Here is a 25,322-nt window from a genome sequence, read left to right on the forward strand (position 1 = left end):
CACACACCAGAGAATATATCGTCAAACGAAACTTGATCTACAGTCCACCTCTTCAAGAGTCACTTCATCCGTTACCTCTTTTCCAGGCGTCCGGTGGATCCTCCAATCGCGTCAGAGCTTTAGTCCTCATCGGTCACAGTTCACCCAGGTCCAACACACTCTTAACACACTCTTAACCCACAACCTGCGCAGCCTCATCCCACCACAGCCCTGCAGCCGCGAGGCAGAGAGGAACCGGGAGCCCGGGAGCCCGAGGCAAAGAGAAGTGAGATCACAGGCGCTGCTGTCCACAATGCTGCCGCTTGTTGCTGAGGCCGCGACACGGGGAGGAGGCAGAGAGGCAGAGATCTGACTTCAGGAGCGAGTCAGTCCCACTCGCAACATTCCCCCACCCTGACACAACAACACAACAACACAACAGGCTCTGTTCAGCACATCAGAGAGACGCACAGAGGCAGAACAGGGGGCAGCGCTGTTTGCAGACGAGTGACCAGGCTCAGGGAGGTTTTTCCAAATGTCACAAAAATAAACAAATCTGTCAGATGATTTCTCTGAAAAGGCAAATAAAGAAATGCACTTGTGAGGGACTCATCTTCTTCTTTCTGTGGAGTTTCTTTGAAAACTTCTTTCTCGTGGAAGCACGGGAGGAGAGAGAGAGAGAGAGAGAGAGAGAGAGAGAGAGAGAGAGAGAGAGAGAGAGAGAGAGAGAGAGCTGAAGGGGGCAAACGATGACAGTTTGGTGATAAACAGTTTCCATTAAAACTTCATTATGAGACAGACGTGATGTAGCATGAAGGGTCTTGTGATGTGGAGTGTCCCAGATGGAGTGGGGGGGCTGCGATGAGCAACAGGCTCTCCCTCTCTCCCCCTCTCTCTCTCTCTTGTCGTCTATCTCGCTGCTGCATCGTTACAGGAAATATCTGTGTTTGTCAGCGGAGGGTGAAGCGCTGTTATCACTTCTGCAGCTCCGGGGTCAAAGAGACAAAAGAGGGAGAGGGACATTTACTGCTCTGGAGCGTCACCGCCGCTTTTATGGAAGTCCACTTCCTCCACGTCCGTATTCAGGCGTCATGACTGATTCAAATCCAGATTCTCTAAACGCCGCTGCTAATGGAGGCTTCGATTTCTCCTCGGTCTTTTAACGATTTAACAAAACGTTCCTGCAGCCGATTCTCTATCATCCGACGTTACTCTCAGCAGTTAAATACACATTTAGTGGCAGATTACATCAGCTGCAGCTAATTAACGCGTACAGATGAGCGCACGATGCGATTTTTTAAAAAGAAATGAATCATAAATCGTCCATGAAGGAAAATCAAAGCTCAGGATTTATGTTCAGACTGTTTATCAAAGAACAAAGTGCTCGTATTGTTCTAAGAGGCTAAAAGTGGAAACAGATCAGAAGCTGATGGAGCTACAAAAACAGAAACACGGCGTCTCAGGAGAGAAACAATCATGTGATCAATCTTCCCCTCCTTGTCTTTGTAGATACAGTTGAAATTATCTGTTCTTACTTTCAATATCAACGATTAACTCTTAATGTAAAACACTGCGAGCTGCATTTTCCTGGCGACAGTATTAATATCTTCTTGCAGCTACGACAGACGGTCACAGAAAGTGGAAAAGGTTTCTGTTCCCAAAAGTCCACGATCAACTTCCTCTCTGGTTAAGGTTGTGGTCTGAGGTCACTTCCTCCTTTTCAGAACCGTTTGCTGCCGTCACGGCGTCATTAATGCCACATTCATAAAACCCTGTCAAAGTTAAATTAGAGAGTGAGGCTGATTCAAAGCACCTTCCTCCACCAGTCTGATGAAGCTCTGACGTTAAGTTCGGTCTGGAGAGAGAAACTCAGCTGATTGTCTCCCAGAGGCTGTTATACACACATCATGACTGTCATCGGCTCGCCGCTAACAAGACCGGACATGTTGGGGCGGGACCATTGAAAGATAAACACGTGCATTAACAACTTTCCCTGCACAGCTACAGATCTGAGAAGAAGTCAGACACCGCGGAGAACGTTTAAGTTCGGACTCTAATAACCACTTTTTTTATTTGTAACCTCCACCGAGGGGGGAATATCTTCTATTCTAGTTTGTTTGTCGGATTGCTCAAAATAAATTAGGGATTTCCATAGAAATTCATGGAGCGGGTAATGGGACATGGCCCAAGAAAGAACCAGTTACATTTCAGAGCGTGAGACTCACTGGTGTGTGTCTGTGTGTGCATCAGACTTTGGACTCACACGTCACGGTTCCTGTTAGTGGGACCGATTCATAGTTGGTAATAATAAAAAAAAATAAAAAAAATACGGTGCTTGAACAGTGAAGACGAGCTCTCAAAGAAAATGTTATGAAGCTGCAGTGAAGGGAGAAGAAAAACTCTGCATCGATTTTCTGAGGCGCTGCAGATCCACTTGATGCATAATTTAAAAGGACTCTAGGTGTGAAGCTGCAGACAGGGATCAATGCACTCTGCTACATCTGACACGAGGAGGGAGAAATATAAAACAAGCCCAGATGTTCACATGAGGCAGAGGCAGCTGAAAACAGCATTTTGAGATTAAACTGGGCTCTGCCACGAAGGCCGGCAGCAGCAGCATGAAGCGCACCGCAGCTTTGCCCTTTAGGGAGCACAGACGGGCAATTAGCCTGGCTGCTACAGTGTGGATGTCAGGAGGCAGCTTCCACCCAGCAGCCACTGGGGCCTGGACCGTCCACCACCACCACTCGCTCCTTCACTAACCGGCATGCGGTTTTTCCTTCAAGCTCCGGTCCACTCGTAGATATCAAACACACACACGTTGGAGAGCTCACACACCCACAGATGGTTCACGAGTTGGTATGCAAAACGACAAGAAGTGAAGCTCCCGCCGCAGTTTGAAGCGCTTTTCCTCTCAGTCAGCGTAGAGAAGAGATAGAGAGAGAGAGAGAGAAGAAGAACGAGAGCTGCTGAATAATGCAGAGAGAAGCTGAGCCGTGGATGGTGCTGACCAGGTGGAGGCTGCAGTCTGGCAGCAGCAGCACAGCCTTTGCTTTAGACTTGTTATAAATCCAATCCGCTCCTCCTCCTCCTCCTCCTCCCCTCCTCTCAACAGCCAGCAGATACAATCTGCTGCAGAGAAAAGTCCAAGTTTCATCACCAGCAGTTTAACTTAAAAAATCCATAAAACAAGGCAAGAATCAGTGAAGTTATCAGGAATCCATTTAGATTTAGGGTGAAAGGTCGTTTAATGACCTCAGAAACAGTATTTGTCATGTGGGCCGTCTGCAATTCTACTCTGGAGTGAACTGGACAAACTGCTTTGAGTGAGGGTCTGAGGTCGAGGCCTCTGGGATCCCTTCTTCTTTAAAAAACAAAAATATGATGCATAGTACAACTGCCACAATCACCTGTGGTCAGTCCAAAGATATACATTTCCTTTCTTAAAAAGGCAAATGAACTTCACACATGTTTTCCTTGTTAATCTTAGAAATTGAACCAGCAACATTCCGGAGTCGAGAAAAAACAAAGAAATCGAAACCACTTCTGAATATATCCAGGGATCAATAGAGTGTGTCTTCCCTCTTCTATATGTTGACACAAGGAGGTCGGGATCAAACCGACAACTGTGCAGCTAATGAAGCCCCCCCGCTGGCCGGCGAGCTCTCCTAAATACCACCTGTAAATACCTGTGTGCACCCCCACTCCGTTAAAGAGAGGAGGTCAGGAGCAAAGTGAAAGAGCATGAATGATACAGGAAAGGATTTCTCAGCTTCATCCTCGTCATCAGTCTCTCCCCCAGTCATCAAACCTTCAGGCCTGCACAGCACTGCAGAGAGTGTGGGAATTTATGTGTGTGTGTGCATGTGTGTGTGTGTCCTGTATCCGTTGGATGCCATCTCTAAATCTGCCTGCATTGATCCGAGCCAAGAGAAGGGCCAAGGTGAATTCCTCCGCAGGGCTGATGGGCGGAGATAAAGACGCTGGCCAAATGGAAAGTGCGAATCGTTCCCGATCAGTCGATAAAGCAGCCGCGAAGCTCTCTCTGTTTAAGTGTGTTTGCCTTTCGAGCTGATTACACACATTTACCAGCCTCGCAGTCGCTCTCACACACACACACACACACACTTGTCGTCGAGTCCGTGCACTCACAACAGCGTCCGAGGACCCGCAGTTTGAATTTGGAGGCAGAGCGAAGGTTGGTCACAAAGGTCGATAAATCATTGAAACATTTATTTAAAAAGGCATTAGAGGATTTACTGTAGACAAACATGAACTAGCTGTTTGCAGTGATTCGATATAGGAGCCGTTCCAGACAGCCGACCAATCAGATAAAGCAGCCTGAACAATTAAAGGAAGGTGATCGGATGCATGACTGGTTTTTAACTGGTCCCAGTGGAAACATTAGTAAAGAAGAGTGAGACGAGTTAATCACTGTTGGAGAATTTATGCCAAAGCTGGTGAGTCAATCATCATCATTAGAAACAGAGAGTATCAGGTCAGGAGTGTGGGTGACGCCTCTGGAGCGACTCCATTAAAGTGGTCACTGAGTCCGTGCATCAGCTCAGGAGGTCAAGTTGCTAATGTAACCCTCGATCGGACTCATTTGACCTTGTCCTCCGCCCCAGGAGCTGCACCTGCCTCCATCTATCATCCACCGTCTCAAGACAAAAGCTATTTCTACACAAAATATCGACTTCCCAGCGGAGGTCACGCCGCAGAGCTTTCCTTGCGTGGTTTTAATTTGTCCTGCATGAGGGCGCGAGTCGGGTTAGTTGATAAATTAAAGCCGTTATCAAAGCCAGCTGGCACCAGACTGGGAGCATTCTCTACCTGAGTAAAGTCCTTGTTGGCTCTTAGAGCAGGTACATTCAGCCTTGTTCACTGGCTTCTGTTGCACAAATGTTTACAACACCGAGGGCGGAGACCTGGCACCACGTGTAATAGATTACTTTTATGACAGAGAGAGAAATGCTTAAAGGGACCAAATGAATGAAGAAAGGGCCACTGTTTCCTGCTAAAGCAACAATGAAGCTAGCAAAGTCTGGATTTGAAAGAATTCTTCAGAATATTTCAGGTATGACAAATCGTATATGGCTCCTCTTTTTCATCCTGAGAAATTTGTATTCCCCCAGTTTCACATCCGGCAGCTTCTAGAAACACGGCCTTACAAAATGTCCAAAGTTCAGCTCATGCCTGAAATGAGCTCAAGAGACTGAAAGGCAAAGTGAGACTTTTGAATCATGTTCGGAAAAGATGATCCAGGTGAACTTGAGGATATGAGGAAACACAGCTGGTTGCACTCCAGGCAAATCTAGCTGCACACAGACTTCACTAATAACTGGAAATGAAGTACTTATTATCATTATTATCATTAATTATCATCAACGTTCTAATTATAACACATTCTGGGGAAAAACCTGCAAGAGGCACAAATCTACCTGCACATCAGCCCCAAGTAACCTTTGTGCCAATCTGCTGCTTTTATTGTGACAGTAAAAACGTTGCTTGTTGGAAGCTGTCAGATGATGAACCAAGCAGGACGAGAGGTCAGGGGTCGCAGTTTGTCCCCATTACCTCAGGCACCCAGCGTCATTATTCATCGCCAACTAGAGGAAGTGTAGCTGCAGGACACACACACACACACACACACAGACACACACACACCCATGTACAATCATGTCCCACAGCAACAGAGCTATTACAGTGGTGGCTCCAGGGGGGGAGGGGGGGTGTCCCTTCCACTCAGATAAATGATAGGAGCACATCGAGACAGATAACCCCATCATACCAAAAAGTTTGCCTTTGATTTCCCTCAAGTTCCCCACGTCACGTTCATCTTCGAGTGCAGAACTTCAGAAAAGTTAGAAAAACAACTGACTTTAAGATGTCCATCACTTTGCAGACACTGTAAAGTGACTGAATCCTGCAGATGGGTCTAAGTAAATCTTCCAGAAACTGGACCCACTAAGGAAAAGCCTTGGATGCAGCATTGAGACAATAACAGGATGCCGACACTTGGGCTGAGAGTGAACTAATGAAGTTGTTTCAGGTGGATTAACAGCCCCTGACATGGAGGGGAGGCAGCTTTCCCTCTGTGTTCACCGGTAGGGACAGCACCAGACCTTCACTGAACCATATAACTGGCCAATAACCGGCTTTAATAAAGGTTTGCATGCTCCTTTCTTTTTTGTCTAACCTTCTTGCAAACATTCACAAGACTCATAAATCTGCTGGACCGCTGCCCTCTCCTCATATTGAGGTCTCAAATTGTAATAGATTTTGCAGAAAGATCATGTCCAAGATAAAAGGACACTGCTACTCGTAAATCTGTGATTTCTCTCAAATAGGTCACATATTTGTACTGTGTCTCTACTATGTCTGTTGAAATGACCTTAAAGACCAAACGGACACACTGGACATGCACACACCTCCAAATCTGACTGCTGCCCTGCGTCTGGAAGGGGACACCAGCTCCTTGACGATCTGTAGGACCTGCATCCTCACGGGGAGGCAGTGGTGGAGGCAGCCGCAGGTGCCACAGGGCAGGGGCAGCCCATCTTTGCCCTCCCGCCCTCCACCTCATCCCTCCCTGGCTCCTCCTCGGGGACTAATCGTCATCCGGACTCCCTGCACCCGGGGCTCCTGGTGTCAACATCCCGAACGAGAGGCGAGGAACCGTAAAATCAGATCCGGAGCGGGTTCCTCTATTCAAATGTTCACTCTCCACGTGGTTGCAAACACTCCACAGATGCTTCTTGCTGATATGTCTCTGTAAAACAGCTGCTTCCAATCCGGCTTCTGGTCCACATGAAGCAGACGATAAATCCTAACTAATGGCAGCTGCTGAAAGTGGCGGCGCCGGCTCTTCTCAAACTGAGTGTGTTCATCTCCAGCGTGGTGTGTGTGTGTGTGTGGTGTCGCTCAGCTGGAGTGCTCTCACACACTCTTCATTTGGCGGTCGGCAGCAGAGAAGCAGAACGGAGCAGCCCTCTCTCTCTCTCTCTCTCTCTCTCTCGATCTCTCTCTCTTTGATTCTTGCTGTTTCTTCTTCCGTGGCAGCCGTAGAAAGACGAACCACTGGGTTGTTGTGGATCAGCAGATGCACAGTTGAGCGGTGATGATGCCTCTCAACTGCCCGACCCCCTCACCTTCTCCTCCTCCTCTCTCAATCCATCTCTATCTTCTCCCATCAGCCTCTCTCCGCTCTCCGCCCTGCGCTGGCTGGCTGCTGCGCTCGCTGTCCTCTCCTCGCATCCTTTAGATTCAAATTAATGAGCGCTTCCACTTACTCACCCACAGCATATCCATCCCTCCCTTCCGCTGGCAGCTCTCCTCCCTTCCTCCCCTCCTCCCTCTCTCCCCTTTTAAGTGTGTCACTTTCTGTCTCAGTCACTCATCCCCTTTTTCTTGAGTACATTTACAGCCAAGCCGAGAACATGGGCAGAATGTAGAGGGTTAAACGTAAGGTAGCTGTGTGTGTGTGTGTGTGTGTGTGTGTGTTTCCCGGCAGCATCAGGACCAATAACATCCTCAGGCCCCGCCCTCAAACATTTTTCAAATTGTCTCTTTCTTCTCTCCCTCACTGTGAGACAGATTATTTTGAAAATCGAATTGCTGATTTAAGAATATCAGGCTGTTGTGTTGAGGATATTTCCAAATGCTCCTCACTTTTACACATTAGAACACACTGTTCCTCCCGTTCTGTGCAGTTGTTATTAATGCTACTGGTTCATACTGGTTTACCACATCAGAAATCATGTTTATAGCTGTAAGGGGTGAAACACACGATAATCAGATGACATTCACAGCGTGCATATAAAAACAGAAGCGCTACTGAAGCTGTACAGACATCTGAAGCCACCAAGATTATTTAGTCGATTTACCAAATTTCACCATCTTCCAATCTCTTATTTTGTAGTTTTAAACGACAAACTTTTGAAATTAAGCTTATAAATGACACAGGATAGAAAACTGTTTAGTCACTGACAGATTCTCTTATCACTGGACTCATTATTTAAGCGCTTAATTTTTTTGCTGGACACACGGCACTCCCATCCTTCCATTAGATTAGATGAGATCCATTATGTCTGTGTCTTGATAATATTTGCTAACTCTCATCTTTTCCTTCTTCTGTTCCTCGCCCTCTTCTCTAATCAGTCCACACGCCCTCACTGCTCCTCTCTAACTGCATCATCTTGATGTGATCAGTCCGTTCATACTTCAAATTGTTGATACTGGAATTCATCTCCATCCACGTTGTGTCGGATTCAGTTTGATAATTTCATAACAACCATGTCGACTTCCTCATAGATTTAGTTTCAGCTGGTTTCACTGAAACTGAAAAATAAACAAACAAACACACGACCCCCCCCCCCCACACACTACTTCACCACTTCCCCGTCCTCGTCCTCTCTAGTTTCTAATACAGATTAGATTTCCCAGCAGCCCCTGCAGCGAATCAAATCCTCCTATATCTGTATTTGAGTCGGACGGAAGATGAACTGCCCCCGGGAAGTGACCTTGAGCAGCGAGACTCCTTCAAGGTACAAGAACATGAAGTGTGTCATTAGATCTCGCAGCCATGTTGAACAGGCAGATATACACACACACACACACAATGAGATCACGCACACGTATGACCATGCACACGTGGCACAGATCCAAGGACAGTGCAGCACACAGAGAAGCAGCTGGTGAAGCAACACTTGCAGGTTTATTATGTATACTAATGGAACCCCTGTGTATTTATTTCTATAATAACCATGTTTTTTGTCTGAGCTACAGAACGCACATTGTGATGAAGTGTGTGTGTCGATGCTCCGGCTCTAAGTCATGAGGTCCAATTACAGGGTCGGAGGACTGAGGCTGCTGTTGCTATGCCGCAGACCCACTGTTGCTAGGCTGTGACCCCCCCCACCCCCCCGCCACCAACTACACAAGGTGAACATGTGGCCTTTTTAAAAACACAATTGAGGCCAATCGTAGCGACAATCATTCACTGACACCGACAACAACGACACAAACATGATCCTGCTGTTTCTAAATCCAAACTGTGAAAGCAAAGCTGTCAAACTGCCAAGAAACGATTAGAACAAATTGTGTTTCAATGTTTTAAATATATATAATACAAAGCCTCAATTACATTTCTTTATCATAAGGGTTTGAAAACAGCATCTTAAAAATCATTACTAATTATTCTTTTGTCGTATGGAAATGTATTACTCTGTAGAGGCCGTCAAATATCCACATCACTCAGGTTCTCCTTTTCAGAGGCTTTTCCAATGTGTATTTTTAAAATAGAAAAATCAAAGAAGTCTCACTCGGAAAAGGTGAGTGAGGTGAGAGACATAGAAACTGTGAAGGTGGAGATGGAGGAGATGGAGGAGGAGACACCTGCAGAGATATGGATTGAGCTGCTGTCATTGTAATGGAGTTAGGGGGGGGGGGGGGACCTCACTCTCCTCCTGACAAAACCCGTAGGTCCAGTCATTCATGGGAGGCTCTCGCCAACACCAGATCAATGGGCCCTCGACAAGTTTGCTATAATGCTGATGGAGAACGGACATTTACTGTAAGGCTGCTCAAGTTGCTGAGACGTGAACGCTTTACTCCACGAGGTGAGATGACGGCCCAGCGACAGGTTTCTCTTCTCAGAGAGACAAGATCCTGCACAACCGCAGAAACTCACACAGCGAGTACTCCACAGAGCAGTGTTTTCATGTGGAGGAAAGAAACACTGGGAAAAACACTTTTTGTCAAAACTACTCGGCAGTTATCACAACATGAATGAAAACTTTTTTTTTCTCCAATTCGCTGCCACTTCATTGTTCCCTCGTAATCTGCCCTCCTGGTGAAAATGAAAGAAACAACCCCGCCGTCATCTCCGGCCTGCGAGTCTGGACGTCTGTCTGCGCTGCTGCACCTATTTAACACAGCACTCCTCTCCACAGCTTCCTCACACCCACACACACAGACACACACTCCTCTGCTGTCCTAACCCAGCTTTCTTTTGGAGGGGGGGGGATTGAATTAGGCGGGGGCGCTGATTGCTCGGCACATTGATTAATGCTGCCTGCTGTGCTCCAGTGCGTGGTGGCACTCAAGAGTCCGGCTGCAGAATGAGATATAATAAACAGGAACAATATGAACATGAACAATGCATGTCAGCTCCTCATCCCCTCACTCCATCTTCCCCCAACGCCTGAACTGGACCTGGAGAAACTTTGACTCCTTCACCTTCAATCACCACTTCAATTCAATTACAGACTTCAGGAGGACAAAAGCAATAAATAAAAAAACAATAAAACAAAACAACCAGCAACGTTCATCCACGCACGGAACAGAACGGGAAGAGGAAGTGATTCCACTGTGACATAAATCTCACACATTTGCAATGAGGAAACACCAAAGGCAGGAAAACAAAGATAAGTGACAAAATTATGAAGATGAACATTAAAAAAGACCGGAGAATAAATAATAGAGAGAGGAGAAGACGCTGTATTTTATAACTCAGTGCCTCTAGGAAGCTTACGGACACATCTCCATTGACCTCAGCTGTTCTGAGATGATTGCTTTGCATTGGTTTCTTCTTATGAGCTAAAATATTTGCAGTTCGATAAACTCACAGTTTGAAAATGTCATGAAAACAATTCTTTACTCACGCCTCCAACAGAACTTCAGGAACATGATCCCACCGGAGACATGTTTGTGTGCTTCCCACAGAGAGTAGTTCCAACAGCAGAGAGCTGAAGTGTCTGGTGATATTTCAAAAATGATGTTTCACCGACGACAACAAAAAAAAACTCCAGAGCTTCAACTCAACTAAAACAACAATATCTCAATTTAAACACCTCCCTGTCATTTGAGACCATCGAGTTAGAATGAAGAGTCAGCATTTTTGAAAAGTTGAAACAACCCTAATGTCTCAGGATGGAGTGAAAGGGAGAGGGGGGGGGGGAATTACCCAGAATGCCCTCCTCTCTCTGGCTCTCTCACTCCCTTTCCTCTCTCCTTCCTCTCTCAAGCTGGCGTCGTGCCGCGGCGAGCGAGGGAACGGGAACGGACGGGAAAGAAAACACGCTGGAACAACATTGCCGCTCTGCCTCGCGCTTCCTGTTTGCCCTCCCCGTGTCATTTCCTGTTTGAAGTGTGCAACTTTATCGGGCCAATCAGGACGTCAGAGAGAGATCCAGTGTCCTTCACATGTCGGGCGTGAAACTTTCCAGCGACACTCGCCACCTTTAACCAGTCCCTCAGCCAAAACTACCTAATGGCTGCTTCTCTATGGGGGGGAGGAATTAAATTTTTTTATGAAATTCAGACCAATAATTGTTTATAAAGTCTACTTTTAAGGCAATTAGTTATAAAAATAAATATTTTGCATTTGATTTTGAATTTCCTGACTTATATTCTATGTACAGATGGTTAGAAAATCATAGTGAACAATAGATATGATCGATAGATTAAAGATAAATACCTACATTTGTATATAATCACATCATCGTGGCAGATCTGAGATCAGCTGGCAGCTCCGCTCACACTCTGGCTGACTGTGTTGTTCTGCTTTAAACCACCGTGGTTAACTTTAATTCACTGCATTTTCACTGCATGCGGTTTTCTTCTTCGCCTCCCTCTGCCACATAAAAAACAAACCAGCGTTTGCAAACAAAGGTTGTGACTCACAAGTGGTGATCTCCTGTGGTGAGTCAGGGAATCCAACTCAATCAGCCACAGTGAAGTAGTTAGTACTTTAATTACTTGATATTATTTGTTTTATCCACGTTGTAGTTTTGCTTGGGGCCACCTCTTTATGTCCCTGTGAAAGTTACGGAACTGAGAGGAGGAAGTGCTCCTATCTGTACTATCAATAAAAAGAAGAAATTAAATAGATATAAATATGATTTCAATTAGTCCCTTCTCTCCTTCTAAGCTCTGAGTGATGAATTGAGAAATAACAAGAGGAGTAAATGTTCTAGAGTTCAAACTAAAAAGTGAAAGTATAACTTTAACCAAAAGGCCAATAGATCAGTGAACCGATAAATCCAAACTGTGACGGTGACTCCACATTCAGACGCAGGCTTCCCTCCGAGCTAACCTCTCCCAGGCCTCCCACTGAACTGCCACCATGTTTACCACAAAGGTGTGTGTGTGTCTGTGTGTGTGTGCGTGCATGTGTTGTTTAGAAGGCAAGAGTAGAATAAACAGCTGGTGAAGCAGCAGAGGGCCGAGCAGAAGAAGAAGAAGAAGGAAGAGGAGGAGCACATGGTTTGATGTACGCAGGAGCAGACAGGCGAAGATCTACGACCGCACGGTTGCAGTGACTGCACCAGCGTGGGAGACTATGAATATTACCCACAATGCTCTGTGTTCCCCCTCTCTCACTCTCTCTCTCTCTCTCTCACGCACACGCAAACACGGCAGCATTCATACATCACAAAGTCGATCAGGTGTATCCCGCTTGACACTGGTCGATAAGGCGTGTGTCGTATATCATGAGGTTGACAGGCGGTAAGACGTTTGTCACAGTGTGTGTGTCTCTGTGTGTGTGTGTGTGTTAGGGTACCGAGTGGTTCGCTGTAAAGCTGCTTTCAAACACGCACTGAAGTCCGGATGTTTTCCTGACATCTTCCAGAGGGGCTTCATGTGAGAACATATTATAAAAGGTGACAGAAGCATTACAATCAAACACAGCTGAACCTTTTCCCTGTTATAAGAACCCATCTGTCTGCAGTCCAGACATGAAGCATTGATGGACTCAACTTTCTGAGCAGGAGGGCCGCCGTCGCCGAAAAGCAGCAGCTCCACTCGACTCACCATGGAAACTGAGGCCAACGAAGGCTAATGATTAGACAACTTCAGAATGTCTGTGTGCTTCTTTCTAACTCAGTCGGCACAGAGCAGTGTCAGGTCTTTCTTTTGCAGCTTTATCATCGTCTGGACAAACTATATTTGCAGGATATTTATGATGCAACAGCAGGAATTCACAAAATCAACTTGATCAAACCTTCAGAGAACCTCAGCTCTCTGTTCGCCGTGAATCTGAGATTTCATGGCTTCAAAATGCCGTTTTCTGCCGGGGTCACAAGCCCACCTGGCGTTTTCTCAAGAACATCAGAATAAAGAGCAGATATACGCTGCACCGACCACCCATATATCCAAAGGTCCACTGTGAGTTGTATAATGCAGCAGAAGAACTTGAAGTGTGGCAGAGTGGAAATGTTGCACGGCAGCAGCAGAATAAACCGGTGAAAGTGCTGCTAACCTTGTTACCGTTTCTTCAGCGGCAGCAGCGACGATGACAAATGTGCCAAAAATGTTCTTTCATGCTCCTCTCGTCAACAGAGAGAACATCGGTCCGATCCAAAATCAATTATTGAAACTCTGCAGTTACAAATTTTGCAGAGAGGCACTGGTCTCTGTCCCACATGATAAACACCAGAGTTGTTGTCTTCAATGTCTGAAACATCTTTGTTGGTAAAATATCATCAAAATGCTGGAAAAGCTGAACCGATTAGTTTATTATTTGATCAAAAGAAAATTAATCTCCAGGAGTTTCTTCAGCGTCTATGAGAGCAGATAAGTTTCTTAGAGTTTCAAGGTGTTGGCTGCACAAAACAAGTCATTTGAGGACATGACCTGAGGCACTGAGTAACCGTGATGGATGTTTTTAACCTTCTTCTGACATTTTAAGCCACAGGATCAGTCAATCAATTGAGAACATCATCTGCGGATTAACAAAAACCTCAAAAAAGGTCTTAAAAGTCAGGTTAATGGGATGAATGGGTGGAAAAACACTCGTCTACCAGGGTGAGATGAGGACACCATTACAGATTCAACATTTTCCAGGATGTTAAGGCGTCACTTAACTGTGTCTCCTACACACAAGAGTCCCTGTGGTTTTAGATATTCAAATAAAATAAAATAAAACAAATGAACCTGCACGTGATCCATGGAGCCAGAAGAGGACGACACTGCCTGGACCAGAGCTGCTTTTTAATAAGTGGTCCCATGAATGGAAAAGATGACACATAAGTACGAGGTGTGCAGGTGAGGATGTGTTCAGGTATGTGAGCAACTGGGCGTGTGTGTGTGTGTGTGTAGTAACATTATATTACTCATTAGACATCTCCCTGGCTACTTCAGTGAACACACACATTCTGATGCCCTGAGGACAGGGTCTGTGGATCCATTTCCTCCTGCTGCCCTGTTTACTGGGAGATGTAATTATATTCCAGCGAGGCTTCCTTCCTCTAACTCCCCCCCCGACACCACCACCACCACCACTCCTCCTGTAACTCCACACACACACACAGACACACACAGATCTCCGTCTCCACAAACATCAGATCCAAGCAGACTTCAGCTCTGCAGGAAAGGACAGAAAACACCAAGAAAGTGGACGCACAACATTCCACAGTAGCACAACTGGCATCGGATCACATGTCTCACGCACGGTTCAATCCTCAATCGTCATGGAGCATGAGGGTAGAACGTGGCATTGGAGGGGGGGGGGGGGGTATCACTGACGGAGTGCAGGAGGAGATGAGATAATAAAACACAAACATTCAAGTGAAACATTCTGAGTTTAAATCTCGCTGAAAGCTCATATCTGTTTCTCTGGACTTTCTGCGCACTTTATAATATTCTAATACTTTAATACTGATATTTATACGGGTTTATACGTATAAATATATATATTTATACGTATACATGAGCTCCTCCCATGATTATCTGTTCAGATCAGTCTTGAATCGTTGGACCAGAAATCGTCTTGATTATCCTCTCGCCTGGGTCTTAAGCTTTAGAACGACTAGAAAGATCTGGTGATGGTGTCGCTTTGTGAATATTCTAAAGTATCTCCATACTTTTCAAGCAGCCACTGGTCTCATGAATCCATACGGTTCAGGACTGACTGAGTGACTCTGGATTCGTGGTAGGCAGAAGTCACGGTTTGTGGCAAATGGGTTAAATCCTGTGAAATCATTTGCCGCCATCACACAGAGCTGTGTCACGTTGTGTTAAGAGAAAAGGCAGAGGAGCTTATCAATTCTCCTCAGATTGTTTCTGCTCCACACTGAATGTTTTCCATTTTGCCAGCTCGTGCTTTGGTGGTCTATGAAATGTCTGCGTCATGCCGCTAAAGCAGCCGGCGAAACAAATTGAACTGTGGGTTAGGAAGAGAGAAAAGTCAGTGTAACCGCCGCACTAGAGAGAACTGTGGGAGGGCACAGCTCAGAGCTAATGAGCATTTTGGAGCTGCAGTGAAAAAACACACACCAGAGACAAACTCCGCTGCCACCCTGTCGCCTTCGATGAGGACCTCACAAAAAACGGCGTGACATCCGTTTTAAAATCAGGACTCGGCTTAATCCTCAATCTCAGTTGAAGTTCAAATCCGCAGAATGTCCACGGTGACGAGGCCTCGACACGGAGGAAGCCACGAGCAAATAAACCTGTCTAACCTGCACGACAACAACAAACTGACACTCTCCACAAATACTGATCTCTGTAGTAATCAGCCTGGAGCCGTTGTGCGGGCAGAGAAGCTCTTGGAATCTGGAGCCAGGGAAGAGGTTCGGTATTTTCCCAACAGGAGATCTGCCATCGTCTTTGCCTCAGGGCTTAAACAGGTTCTTCAATAAAAACACAAAGACACACAAGAGGATGTGCGGTCGGGAATATTGTATAATTCAATCCACACACACACACAATGAGTGTTGGAAAGGAACCAAAAACAACAAGAGCTTCATGGACATCTTGGGTATTTGTTTTGATGTCTATATCAGCTGATGTTGTATTGTGCAGTAGTATTGTGTTGGCTCACACCCTCCTGTATCCTCTCCTCTTCTCTTAAATTAAAGTATTCCTGCAAACCGAGAATATTGTGAGGTCTCTTTCTCCTGGACTCACACATCCGCCCCCCCTCGCCCACTGGGTGGTACCGGAAACGACGCACCTCTACTGAAGCGGCGCTCTAATTCCGTTCTATTTTCAGGCGGAACACCCGCTAAGAGCTATTTGAAACTGCGATGTCTGGGGCGGAGAATGACTTGCACCGCGGGGAGACGTTAGCACCATTAGCTGTCATCTATCCTGTGTGATTAACATCATGGCGGGGAATTGGCAGCTTTACAGGCCGTGTTCACAAGATTCCCCCCCGGCTTGGAGAATGTGGTCGAGCGAATAACAGTATCGCTTCCCTCGAGCCCCATCGCAGAGGCGTCCCCGGGGGGGGGGGGGTCGGACACAAACTCTCCCCGACAGCGGCCGACTGCTGAGAGGCCGAGCTGGAGTCGGGCAGCCTCCAGGTGTGTGTGTGCACGAGTGTAAACCGGGTAGCGAGCCGGAAAGAGAACATGCATGTTCAGCTGACTGTAAATAGATTCTGCAGGTCTGGCAACGGAGTCAAGTGCAAGGACCTCGGCTGTGCGTCCTGCGGCTGAGCTAAACCGCGCGTTCGAGTCCAGCAGATGGAGGCCAGATGAGGCTTTGAAGAGGGGATCATTATCCTGCACCACACCCAGACGCTGTGTGCCCAGCACCACACGATGACATCAGTCACCCTCTGACAGGGAGGGATGACTGTGTGTGTGTGTGTGTGGGAGGGGGGGGATAGGTGAAGGACAGGTGAGCAGATTGGAGCCAACAGTCTACATCTGCACACTCATGCTGCCTTCAGGTGCGCCTCAGAAACCTCCAACCTGTGAGTTCATGGAGACCAGCGGCACATCTGAAGTGTTTTTTCGTGGGTTAATAGCAACATGGAACCTGTGAAGAGGTAATTTCAGGGCGGTGGAAACCAGTTAGGACCTTGAGTGTTCCCAGTAGTGTTGAAAGGAAATTTGTGAATATGGAATAATTAAAATGTTCCACCAAGCACGGTGCTGCAGTCCAGTACAGTTGAAGTCTGCATACATTCTCTTCCAGAGTCACATGCAGTCGCACAATCTAACCAGCTCATTCGTGTGTCCCAGTGACAGTTTGTGTCACATTTGAAAGGATTCTCTCAAGGTTGTGTTAAGATAAGACATTCACAAGGGAAAAGAAGCGTTTTGTGGAGTCGGAGTGACCTTCACCTTCAACCGACAGAATCTAACCAGCTCCTCCGTGAGTTTAACCAAATTTAAAAAGAGTTCCCTGGAGTCTGTTCTCCTTCTGTCTCCTTTGTTTTCCTCCTATTCCACTAAATTTCACACCGACCATGGACACTCATCCATCCTTGTTGATGGTCTCGTTAGAGGAGGCCAATCCCTCCCTGCCCCGGGGTCGACGGTCAATTGTGTGTGTGTGTGTGGTAGGAGGGCAATTAAGCTAATAAGCTCTGGATATCAACGTCTCCGGCCGAGAGAGTGAGTCCATCAAAGGTTCAGACGAATAATGAAACACAATGGCAGCTCCTTACAAAGCACATTTAGGTTAAGAAAAGAACAACAACACAAAGTCCAAGGAAAATGTTCAGACTTTAGTGCAGACACACAAACACAAACACAAACACACACACAGAGAAGAATGTACCACGTAAGCCACTGAGCTGCTGGTGGGCTTTTACCAATACTCATCAATCAGCCTTTTCTCCATTTTCATCACTCACAATCAATCAGACCAACCACCTACCACACACACACACCTGTTTGTGCATGTGTGTGCGGCTGACGATGTGTGTAAAGGCAAAGGCAGTAATTGGGTTAAACCTCTCAGCAGCCCCCCCCCCCTCCTTCAACAGCGTGTGCTTAATCCAATCTCCTTCCAGGAAACGCCTCACAGGGTTGCCCTGGTAACCCAGTCCCAAACCCACTGGTACACAGATTCCAGACCAGCCGCGGACCAGACGCCAGCGGCACACCGGGAGTCGACAGGAGGAAACGCTGGCTCCCGCTCAAGCCTTATCAGTGAAGTGAGCTAAATGGTAAAGAGAAACAAGGAGGTCCGAGAGGAGAGGGCTGGAAAACCTGGAGGCCTGATACCAAAGAGCAAATAAACACACTTTCTTCTGTTCTTTCTTTATGAACCTTAATATGATTCACACATGCTGAGCCAAGACACTGGGATAAATAAAATTATGTCAAAGGATTTTTGTCCAGGTCCAATCTACTAACACGGAGGAGGCAGGGGTTTACAATCTAAGCTCGGCCGGGCGGGAGATCAGGGGTTTACAATCTAAGATCGGCCGGGAGAGCGTGGCCTAGGGGATAGAGCGGGTGCTCTGCAGCAAGAAGGCCGCCGGTTCGAATCCCACTCTATCCCATCTGCATGCCTAAGTGTCCTTGGCAAGATACTGAACCCCTAGATGGCCCCTCATAAAATGATGAGTGTTCTAAAACTGTAAGTCGCTTTGGATAAAAGCGTCAGCTAAATGACATGTAATGTAATGTAATGTAATGTAAGCTGCAGCGAACCACCAGGGGGCGATCAAGAGCTTTGGCTTCACTTTTTAGGACCTGTGATTTCATCCAGCGTTATTATCAGTCTATGATAGAAACAAACAACCATAGACAATAAACCTAAACATATATACAGATATAAAAGTATCTGCTTTAAAATATCATAATATAAATTAGATTTAGCAAATAAACACTTCTCCATGACTATTAAAAAATGACAACATGCATAAACTGCTCACAGGATAATAAACTTCTGCCTCTTTCATTAATGTAATGACGATAATCTCAGTTTTAATCTCACAGGCTACGTGACATTTAGTGATGCACTGATCCGCTGCGTTGGAAACTGAGATAGGATCAGTTTCCCGGCCACGATGTGACAGATCCACGTGAAATATCAAATTAAAATAAGTAAAGGTTGAATATTCCGCCGTCAGTGAACCTTCATTTAATTTGATTATTCAACCTGTGACTTTTGCATATATTTACCAGATTATGACATATATTCAAAGTAGTGATGCAGATTTCCTCCATATGATCCAGTCTCATGTTCAGGACACACCCCAGAGAATGTTCCTCTGGTGCAGTGCGTGTGTGACGCTACACACATGTATGTACGACATTATGCTGCAGTCTGGCCTCGCTGCGTGACTCACACTGAGCCGACATGTGAGGCCGAGCCATTACAGTCACAGTGACATACAGCGGTGCAGGAGCACACCGACAAACACACACACACACACACAAACACACACAAACACACAAGCAGATATACTGAAGGTGGAGATGGGATAGACTCCACAACCTGATCCATTTGGCCTCCCATAATGCTTTGCAGTGTGAGTGATGAGGTGCTGAGGGTTGCAGCACTTCTCCTGAGCGCCATATGTTTCTGCCATCAGGGGTGGAAGAGCAGGAGGAAGGTGCAAATGAAGTGTGTTCGTGCTACGAGTGTTCCCACCGAGCTGCAGATCTGAAATCTGTTTAATGTTCACGAGCAACCACTGGAGGAAAAAATCTCCATCCACAAAACCTACTCAGCTTAATCTTTCAGGAGACATATTCTGCTCATATCCAGGGTCATAATTTTTATTTAATCCAGGTTTTCTCCGGGGGGGGTTTATCTTTCACATATGAAGAAGCAGTAGGAGATTATCTGATTCAGACTCATGCACAGCAACAGGAAAATGCAGGCGAGTCGTGGAGCCTGGGTTGAGCAGCAGGAGACGGGAGATAACGTTTCAATTCTGCTGAGGAAATCCACTGTTTTTGTTTAGAGCAATGGCCGTTATCACCAAAGCTCTTGAATTTCGTTCACGTTCTTTTTTTAAACACACTAGGGAAACACACAAAAAACATGATAGGTCCCCTTTAACCCTCCAGTAACCGAACCAGCTTTAGAAAACTGAAACATCTCCCAACAACAACCACCACTGAAGATACTGCAATGAACATCAGCGTCAGACAAGGGTTTGACTTAAAGATAGAGAAACCAACAATATTCCTGCTTCCGACACAAGCAGCTCGACAAAAGCACACAAAATAAAACAGAATAAAAACTGTGACTTACTCATGGTGGGAGTTGAGGGGTGGGGGGCAGGGTGAGGCCCTGGTAGGGCGGGGCTTTGGACAGGTGAGGTTCTTCTCCGCTGGGTCTTTCCTCGAGGCACTCATGACCTGAGGGAGACAAAAAAGAAAAGCATGAGATCAGGTCTGTTCATCTGCAGTGAAGAAGAACGACAGGATGAGAGGCCCTCTTCTTTTCTTTCACAAAATAAGTCATTATTCAGGGTTAGGGTTAGGGTCATTTCAAGACAGTAACAGTCAAGTCGTTTTTGTGTAATCCTGCTTTCTAACAAATAATCCTGCTTTCTAACAAACAAACAGAAGAAAACTTAACCTCCTTGTTGAAGGTAATAGAATCAGGTACAACTAAGTTGGTGAAAGCAACCGGGCAAATTTCTGCAAAAGCAACATTTGCATTCTTGCATTTGAAATGTGCAAATGAGTTGATTAGAGGATGTGGGCTTCAACATTAACATCTTCACTGGGACAGAAATAGCCGGGCACAGAGTGGGTGAATGAGCAGCCGCACAGTGTGTGTCTGTGTATGCGTGTGTGTGTTTGTGTGCATGATGAAAATCCATCCATCCCAATCAGCCGGGTCGTTGAACTAAATAACAGTAATCGGATGATAGTATGCGGTAATAATAGGTTATTTGATCACTATGCAGATGCAGCAGGAAGAGGGTTGAGGGGGTGCAGGAAGATGGAGAAGAGTGTGTGTGTGTGTGTGTGTGTGTGTGTGGGGGGGGGGGGGTGATGCAGGTGATGTAGAAATTAAGTTCTCCCCGTGTTGCCACAAGCACGACTCCTGCAGATGCTGGGAGATCCAATATCCTCCAGGGGCCGCGAGCAGGAAAGCAGCACAGGTCAGCAGAACGCCTCGGCAGCAGAGGGAATGTCAAATACGCAGCAGAGCAGCAAAGTAAAACACCGGTTCATTCACTCACAGTAACGGTGGAGGGAGAGAGAGAGAGAGAGAGAGAGGTGATACAGCCATCAGGGCCCGGGTCTCTCTGCCACCACCAGCCACGGGGAATTTACTGTCGGGTGCAGACAGATCGAGAAGGCGGAGTTAAAGAGCAGCGGAGGTTTGACTGCGTCCAGCTCCTCACTAAAGGTCAAGTGCAAAGTGTGAGATGCTTCAGGAATCACTCTCATCATCGATCGTGATGCTGATTTACGTAAACAGGGAAATTACTATGAAAAGCCTCCGAGGGGCGATTATGTAAGATGACGAATGGCTTGTAAATCAAAATGAGATATTGATCTGGTTTCTAATCTCGTTGGTTGCGACAGTTAATGATTTACTCTTCAATATGACGTCATGCTCTGACTTCACGATGATGTCATTCCTACTGTGTGATCATACATTGATTTTTGGATCTATAGAAGCTTTAGGATAGGACAATTCCCGGAAAATGTATTTTTGAATGATGTAATTTTCTGACTTCACTTAATGTATGACAGCAAATGATAAGGAATCATTTCACCTCCCAAGCACCTAAATAAAAAATGAAAAATTAAAGAATAAAAATATCTCAGTGTGAATAAGAGGAGCCAAATACGTGGAAGACGTCAACTTGGAAAGACGGAAAGATTCCAAATGATGCAGTGACTCAGTAGACAAATAAAAGTGATGTCCCGCCTCCTGCTGACCCCACCCCTCGATTAAATGTTGGATGGAAGAGGTGTAACAGCGACAGACAGGAAGTGAGATCTCAGAGTGTCCCCGGCAGACGTCTTAGCCTCCAAGCTGTGACCTGGGATTAGATCCACCATATGTCCATCTCTGTCCCGAGCTCGGACACCTGCCTGTCGCAAGGACTGAGAGTAATGAGCTGCACTGCCGGCAGCCAATCAAACGCTCCGGTAGAGAGGAGGTGGAGTCAGTTCAGAGGCTGACTCGCGTTCTATTAAAGGATTTAGACTAACACTCGGCTACTGATGGATTTGTTTTCTCTGATGTGTTTCTATTGAGCATTTAAACCGATTAAAAGGAGAATATCATGATCCGATTACTCTACATTTCTTTGCAATTTGTCCACCACATTGTTCTTTTACATATCTCTCAAACAACCAAATTAATTAATCAATTAGTCACACAGCAACACAATATGAGACTTGGCCTGAATCACAAATCCGTCAGGTGTGTTTGAAATGTCATGAAAACCTTTTGTCGTTGTTAGTTTCTGTTCTGAGACAACACAACACTGTCAACACAACATCCAACAGAGGTTTAACACATACTGTCCTGACTTCCATCCACAGGAAGTTTCACTATGATTCACACCTTAGGACACAAGACCCTCAGGGGGGGGGTGGGTCAACGACTCTCAACGACCCGCAAACAACTCCCAGTGAAACTAACTGGTGGGTCCAGCCTCTCTGGTAAACTGTAACAAGTATTCTGTATATGAACTTAAAGATGATCTGAAGAACTTCTTCCACATCCTGCAGAAACAGCAGCATCAACATCTGGACAGGGAGCTTTCACCTGAGCTGCCTCCACAAGCTGAACTCTTTTAGTGTTGTCTAGTTGACAGTCAGGAAGTTTATATTCTGAACTTTTCCACACATTACTGCACCAATAGGATCCTGTATTTAATTCGAAATATTATGATCCTCACCGTTCGGGTAATAGAACTGGTTTATTTGAGAATATTCTGGCACCTCCACAGTCGGAAACATAAAGCAATCATTATTATTGGCAGCTTCGGTGTCAAGCCTCCATGTTAGTCAAGAAACAAAACCTCTTTTGTTCTGGGGCCGTAAACTCGGCGGGACGGCAGCTGTGAGGGACGTGGAGCCGCTGTTACGCCGCGTTAAAGATTAACCGCGTAACCTGAGACTGGCTACACGTCTCCGAGGTGAATTAACTACTGACACCGACATGAATACAACCACTGAACGGGCGGCGAAGGAAGATTTATACAAAATCATCTGTATCGGCCGCAATGAGCTCAGACCGGCCAAACAGCAGCGGTGTGTTTGTTGGACGCAGGTTCAGGAGCCAGTGCTCACACAAACACACAGCGGGCAGAGGGCAGCTCAGCATCTGGTGGTTTGTGTTGTGTTGTGTAACTGTGTGTTGTGTGTGTATGATGCTGGGCATTAAAAGACAGAGTGCAGGACTGAGCCAGCGGAGATCAGGAGCCAATAAAGACAGGCAGCGGCAGCAGCTCGGTGCCAAGGCCTGGACGGCAGTGAGGGAATGCAGAAACCTTCCGTTGCCATGTGTGTGTGTGTGTTTGTGTGCGTGTGCATGTGCGTGCGTAGACTGCAACTGGTATGTGGGTGGGCTGCCCGCCCTGTGAAGTCATTCTGTTGTACTGAACTGAACTGAAATATCTTTCTGCAGCTTTTACACAGATACGTGTAACGTTAGATTCCTGTTCAGTGTTTTTAAAGGGACAGTCCCACTTTTCTGGAAACAACTGAGCTTTCTTGCAGAGATTTGGGAGAGGTATCAATCTGTTGATCAACCTTGGGACAAATGTTGAATGATTCCTTTGGAAATGGATTTAGGTCCAAACAGAAACAAAGCTTGCACAAAATCATATTTCTTGCAAGCGCAGAAATAGTAAAGAGTGATAATTAAGGCCATAAACGTACGATACCTCAGAGTTAGTTCAGTTAAGCTAAATCACGTTTAAGCAAATACACCAAACAACACTGGTTTCAACGTACTTTTCTGTAAAATATGGAAATAAAAACGAGTTGTAGTTGCAGCTACAGACGCCTGTGGTGGAGAAATGCGAGTAAAAGCCTCTTGTTACGTTATGATGATGAAATGTTGTATGAAGAAAGTTCTGTTAATAGCGGAGTGAAAATGTCCCGTCACATTAAAAAGGTCTTGAAAATGTCACAGAGCAGCGACTGTATAAAAGTCAGCAGGAGATTCTGTGTGAAAAAAGGTCAAGTGTCGACAATGGTGCTCGACAACTAATCTGACCTTTAACCTCAAAACGCTGCAGCAACAAGCGTCTACAGAAGCATGAAGACCTGATGAGCTGCAGGGAAACCAGGGCCCGACCTGGAGCCAGACCCCGGCTCATTGGGCCCTGCCTGAAAGAAAAACATGGACCCACAACCTGCTGTGAAGGGGCATCTGGTAACAGAGCTGTGCAAGTCAAGTCTGAGCAGGAAAAGGAGGAAAGGCGGGATGCGGCGTCAGCAGGAGTGCGGGCGTTGAACCAGACAGCTGCAGTGAAGAAGGAGCTTCACAGTCGATATGAACCCTCACCTACAGCCGTGAGCTCTGGGTCGTGACCGAAAGAATGAGGTGGAGGATACAACAGATGAAATTAGTTTGCCCCGTCAGGTGTCTGGGGTTTGCCTGAGAGACAGGAGTTAGGAGTTCAGGTCTAACTGGCACGCACAGCCGGCAGGAGACCCAGAACTCGCTGTAAGGACTACATATCCCATCAGGCCTGAGAAAACCTCGGGATCCGACAGGAAGAGGTGGAAAGAGGGAGTAGGCAGAAGGATGTGTGGACAGTTTGGATCCTCGTGTGCGTTAGAACATGTTTCTTTATCAAAACAAATGAAAAATGCAGGAAGTGAAGGAGCAGGACGGTGAAATGAAAGTTCCAACTCGGGATTAATGTCATGTTTAAAAATACAAAATAAAGCTTCATGTGTTTAAAGCTTAATGTCTGCAGGTGTCTGTATTTATCCTTCTTTCCTATCACATGTTCAGTGGATGATAGTTGAAGTTACAGTAGAGCGACAGGACGCTTTGCTTTCCGTCTCTACTTTGCATGAGAGCCCGGGAAAGAGCTGATCCCAGAGAAGCGATTCAGCAGCAGATACACAATGGCTCTAAATAAAAGCTGATGAGGCAGATTGTCTGACCCTGACACATCCTGACATGCAGCTCGTTCACCGCGGCCATGACACTCAGACTTGAACCAAAGCGTCCGGGCCCTTCAGAAGAAGACATCTATAATGTTCCTGATGAATCTGTCTCAGCTTCTGGTTGTTATCAAGGAAACTGAAAGTCAAAGCTCGGCCTCCACTTCAGAGAACCCTTGAGTTTAAAGGTTGTAAGTGTGTTAAGGCTCCTGCAGTGACAGCAGCACACACACAAACACACACAGCAGCAGCACACACACACACACACAAACTACTACTATAAACACCTTGTGTTTTCAAACTGTAAAGCTCTTGTCTGCTTTAAGCCGCATTATCCTGAAGTGGGATAGGAAGGATTGAAAGACTCACTGCTGTCAAGACCACTGCATTAAGAAAATACTACTTCCTATCACCATTTCCAAAATAAAATGCTCCATTTTCTTTAAGAAGGCCATAAGGATTATTGTTATTATTATATAACTGTATAAATAGATTACTTCTCCTGTGGGGTTGTAACAGTGGACACTTATCAATTGAATT

The 25,322-nt window shown here is 46.0% G+C and overlaps 1 protein-coding gene across 4 annotated transcripts in view; it reads right to left on the reverse strand.

Annotated features, from left to right (window-relative positions):
- Nucleotides 1-25,322, reverse strand: part of usp6nl (USP6 N-terminal like) — a 48,355-nt gene that overhangs the window by 21,391 nt on the left and 1,642 nt on the right. The window contains exon 2 of one of the 4 annotated variants that reach the window (XM_062382454.1): nucleotides 19,933-20,039. In XM_062382454.1, coding sequence (XP_062238438.1) covers nucleotides 19,933-19,936 — 4 coding nt within the window. In that variant the 5' untranslated portion in view covers nucleotides 19,937-20,039. Of the gene's footprint in view, nucleotides 1-75; nucleotides 240-6,410; nucleotides 7,273-10,643; nucleotides 10,913-19,932; nucleotides 20,040-25,322 lie in introns of those variants that run through there. The other 3 variants (XM_062382453.1, XM_062382451.1, XM_062382452.1) reach the window with 3 other exon arrangements.

The sequence above is a fragment of the Platichthys flesus genome, chromosome 23, assembly GCF_949316205.1.
Source record: "Platichthys flesus chromosome 23, fPlaFle2.1, whole genome shotgun sequence".
In the NCBI taxonomy this organism is placed as follows: domain Eukaryota; kingdom Metazoa; phylum Chordata; class Actinopteri; order Pleuronectiformes; family Pleuronectidae; genus Platichthys; species Platichthys flesus.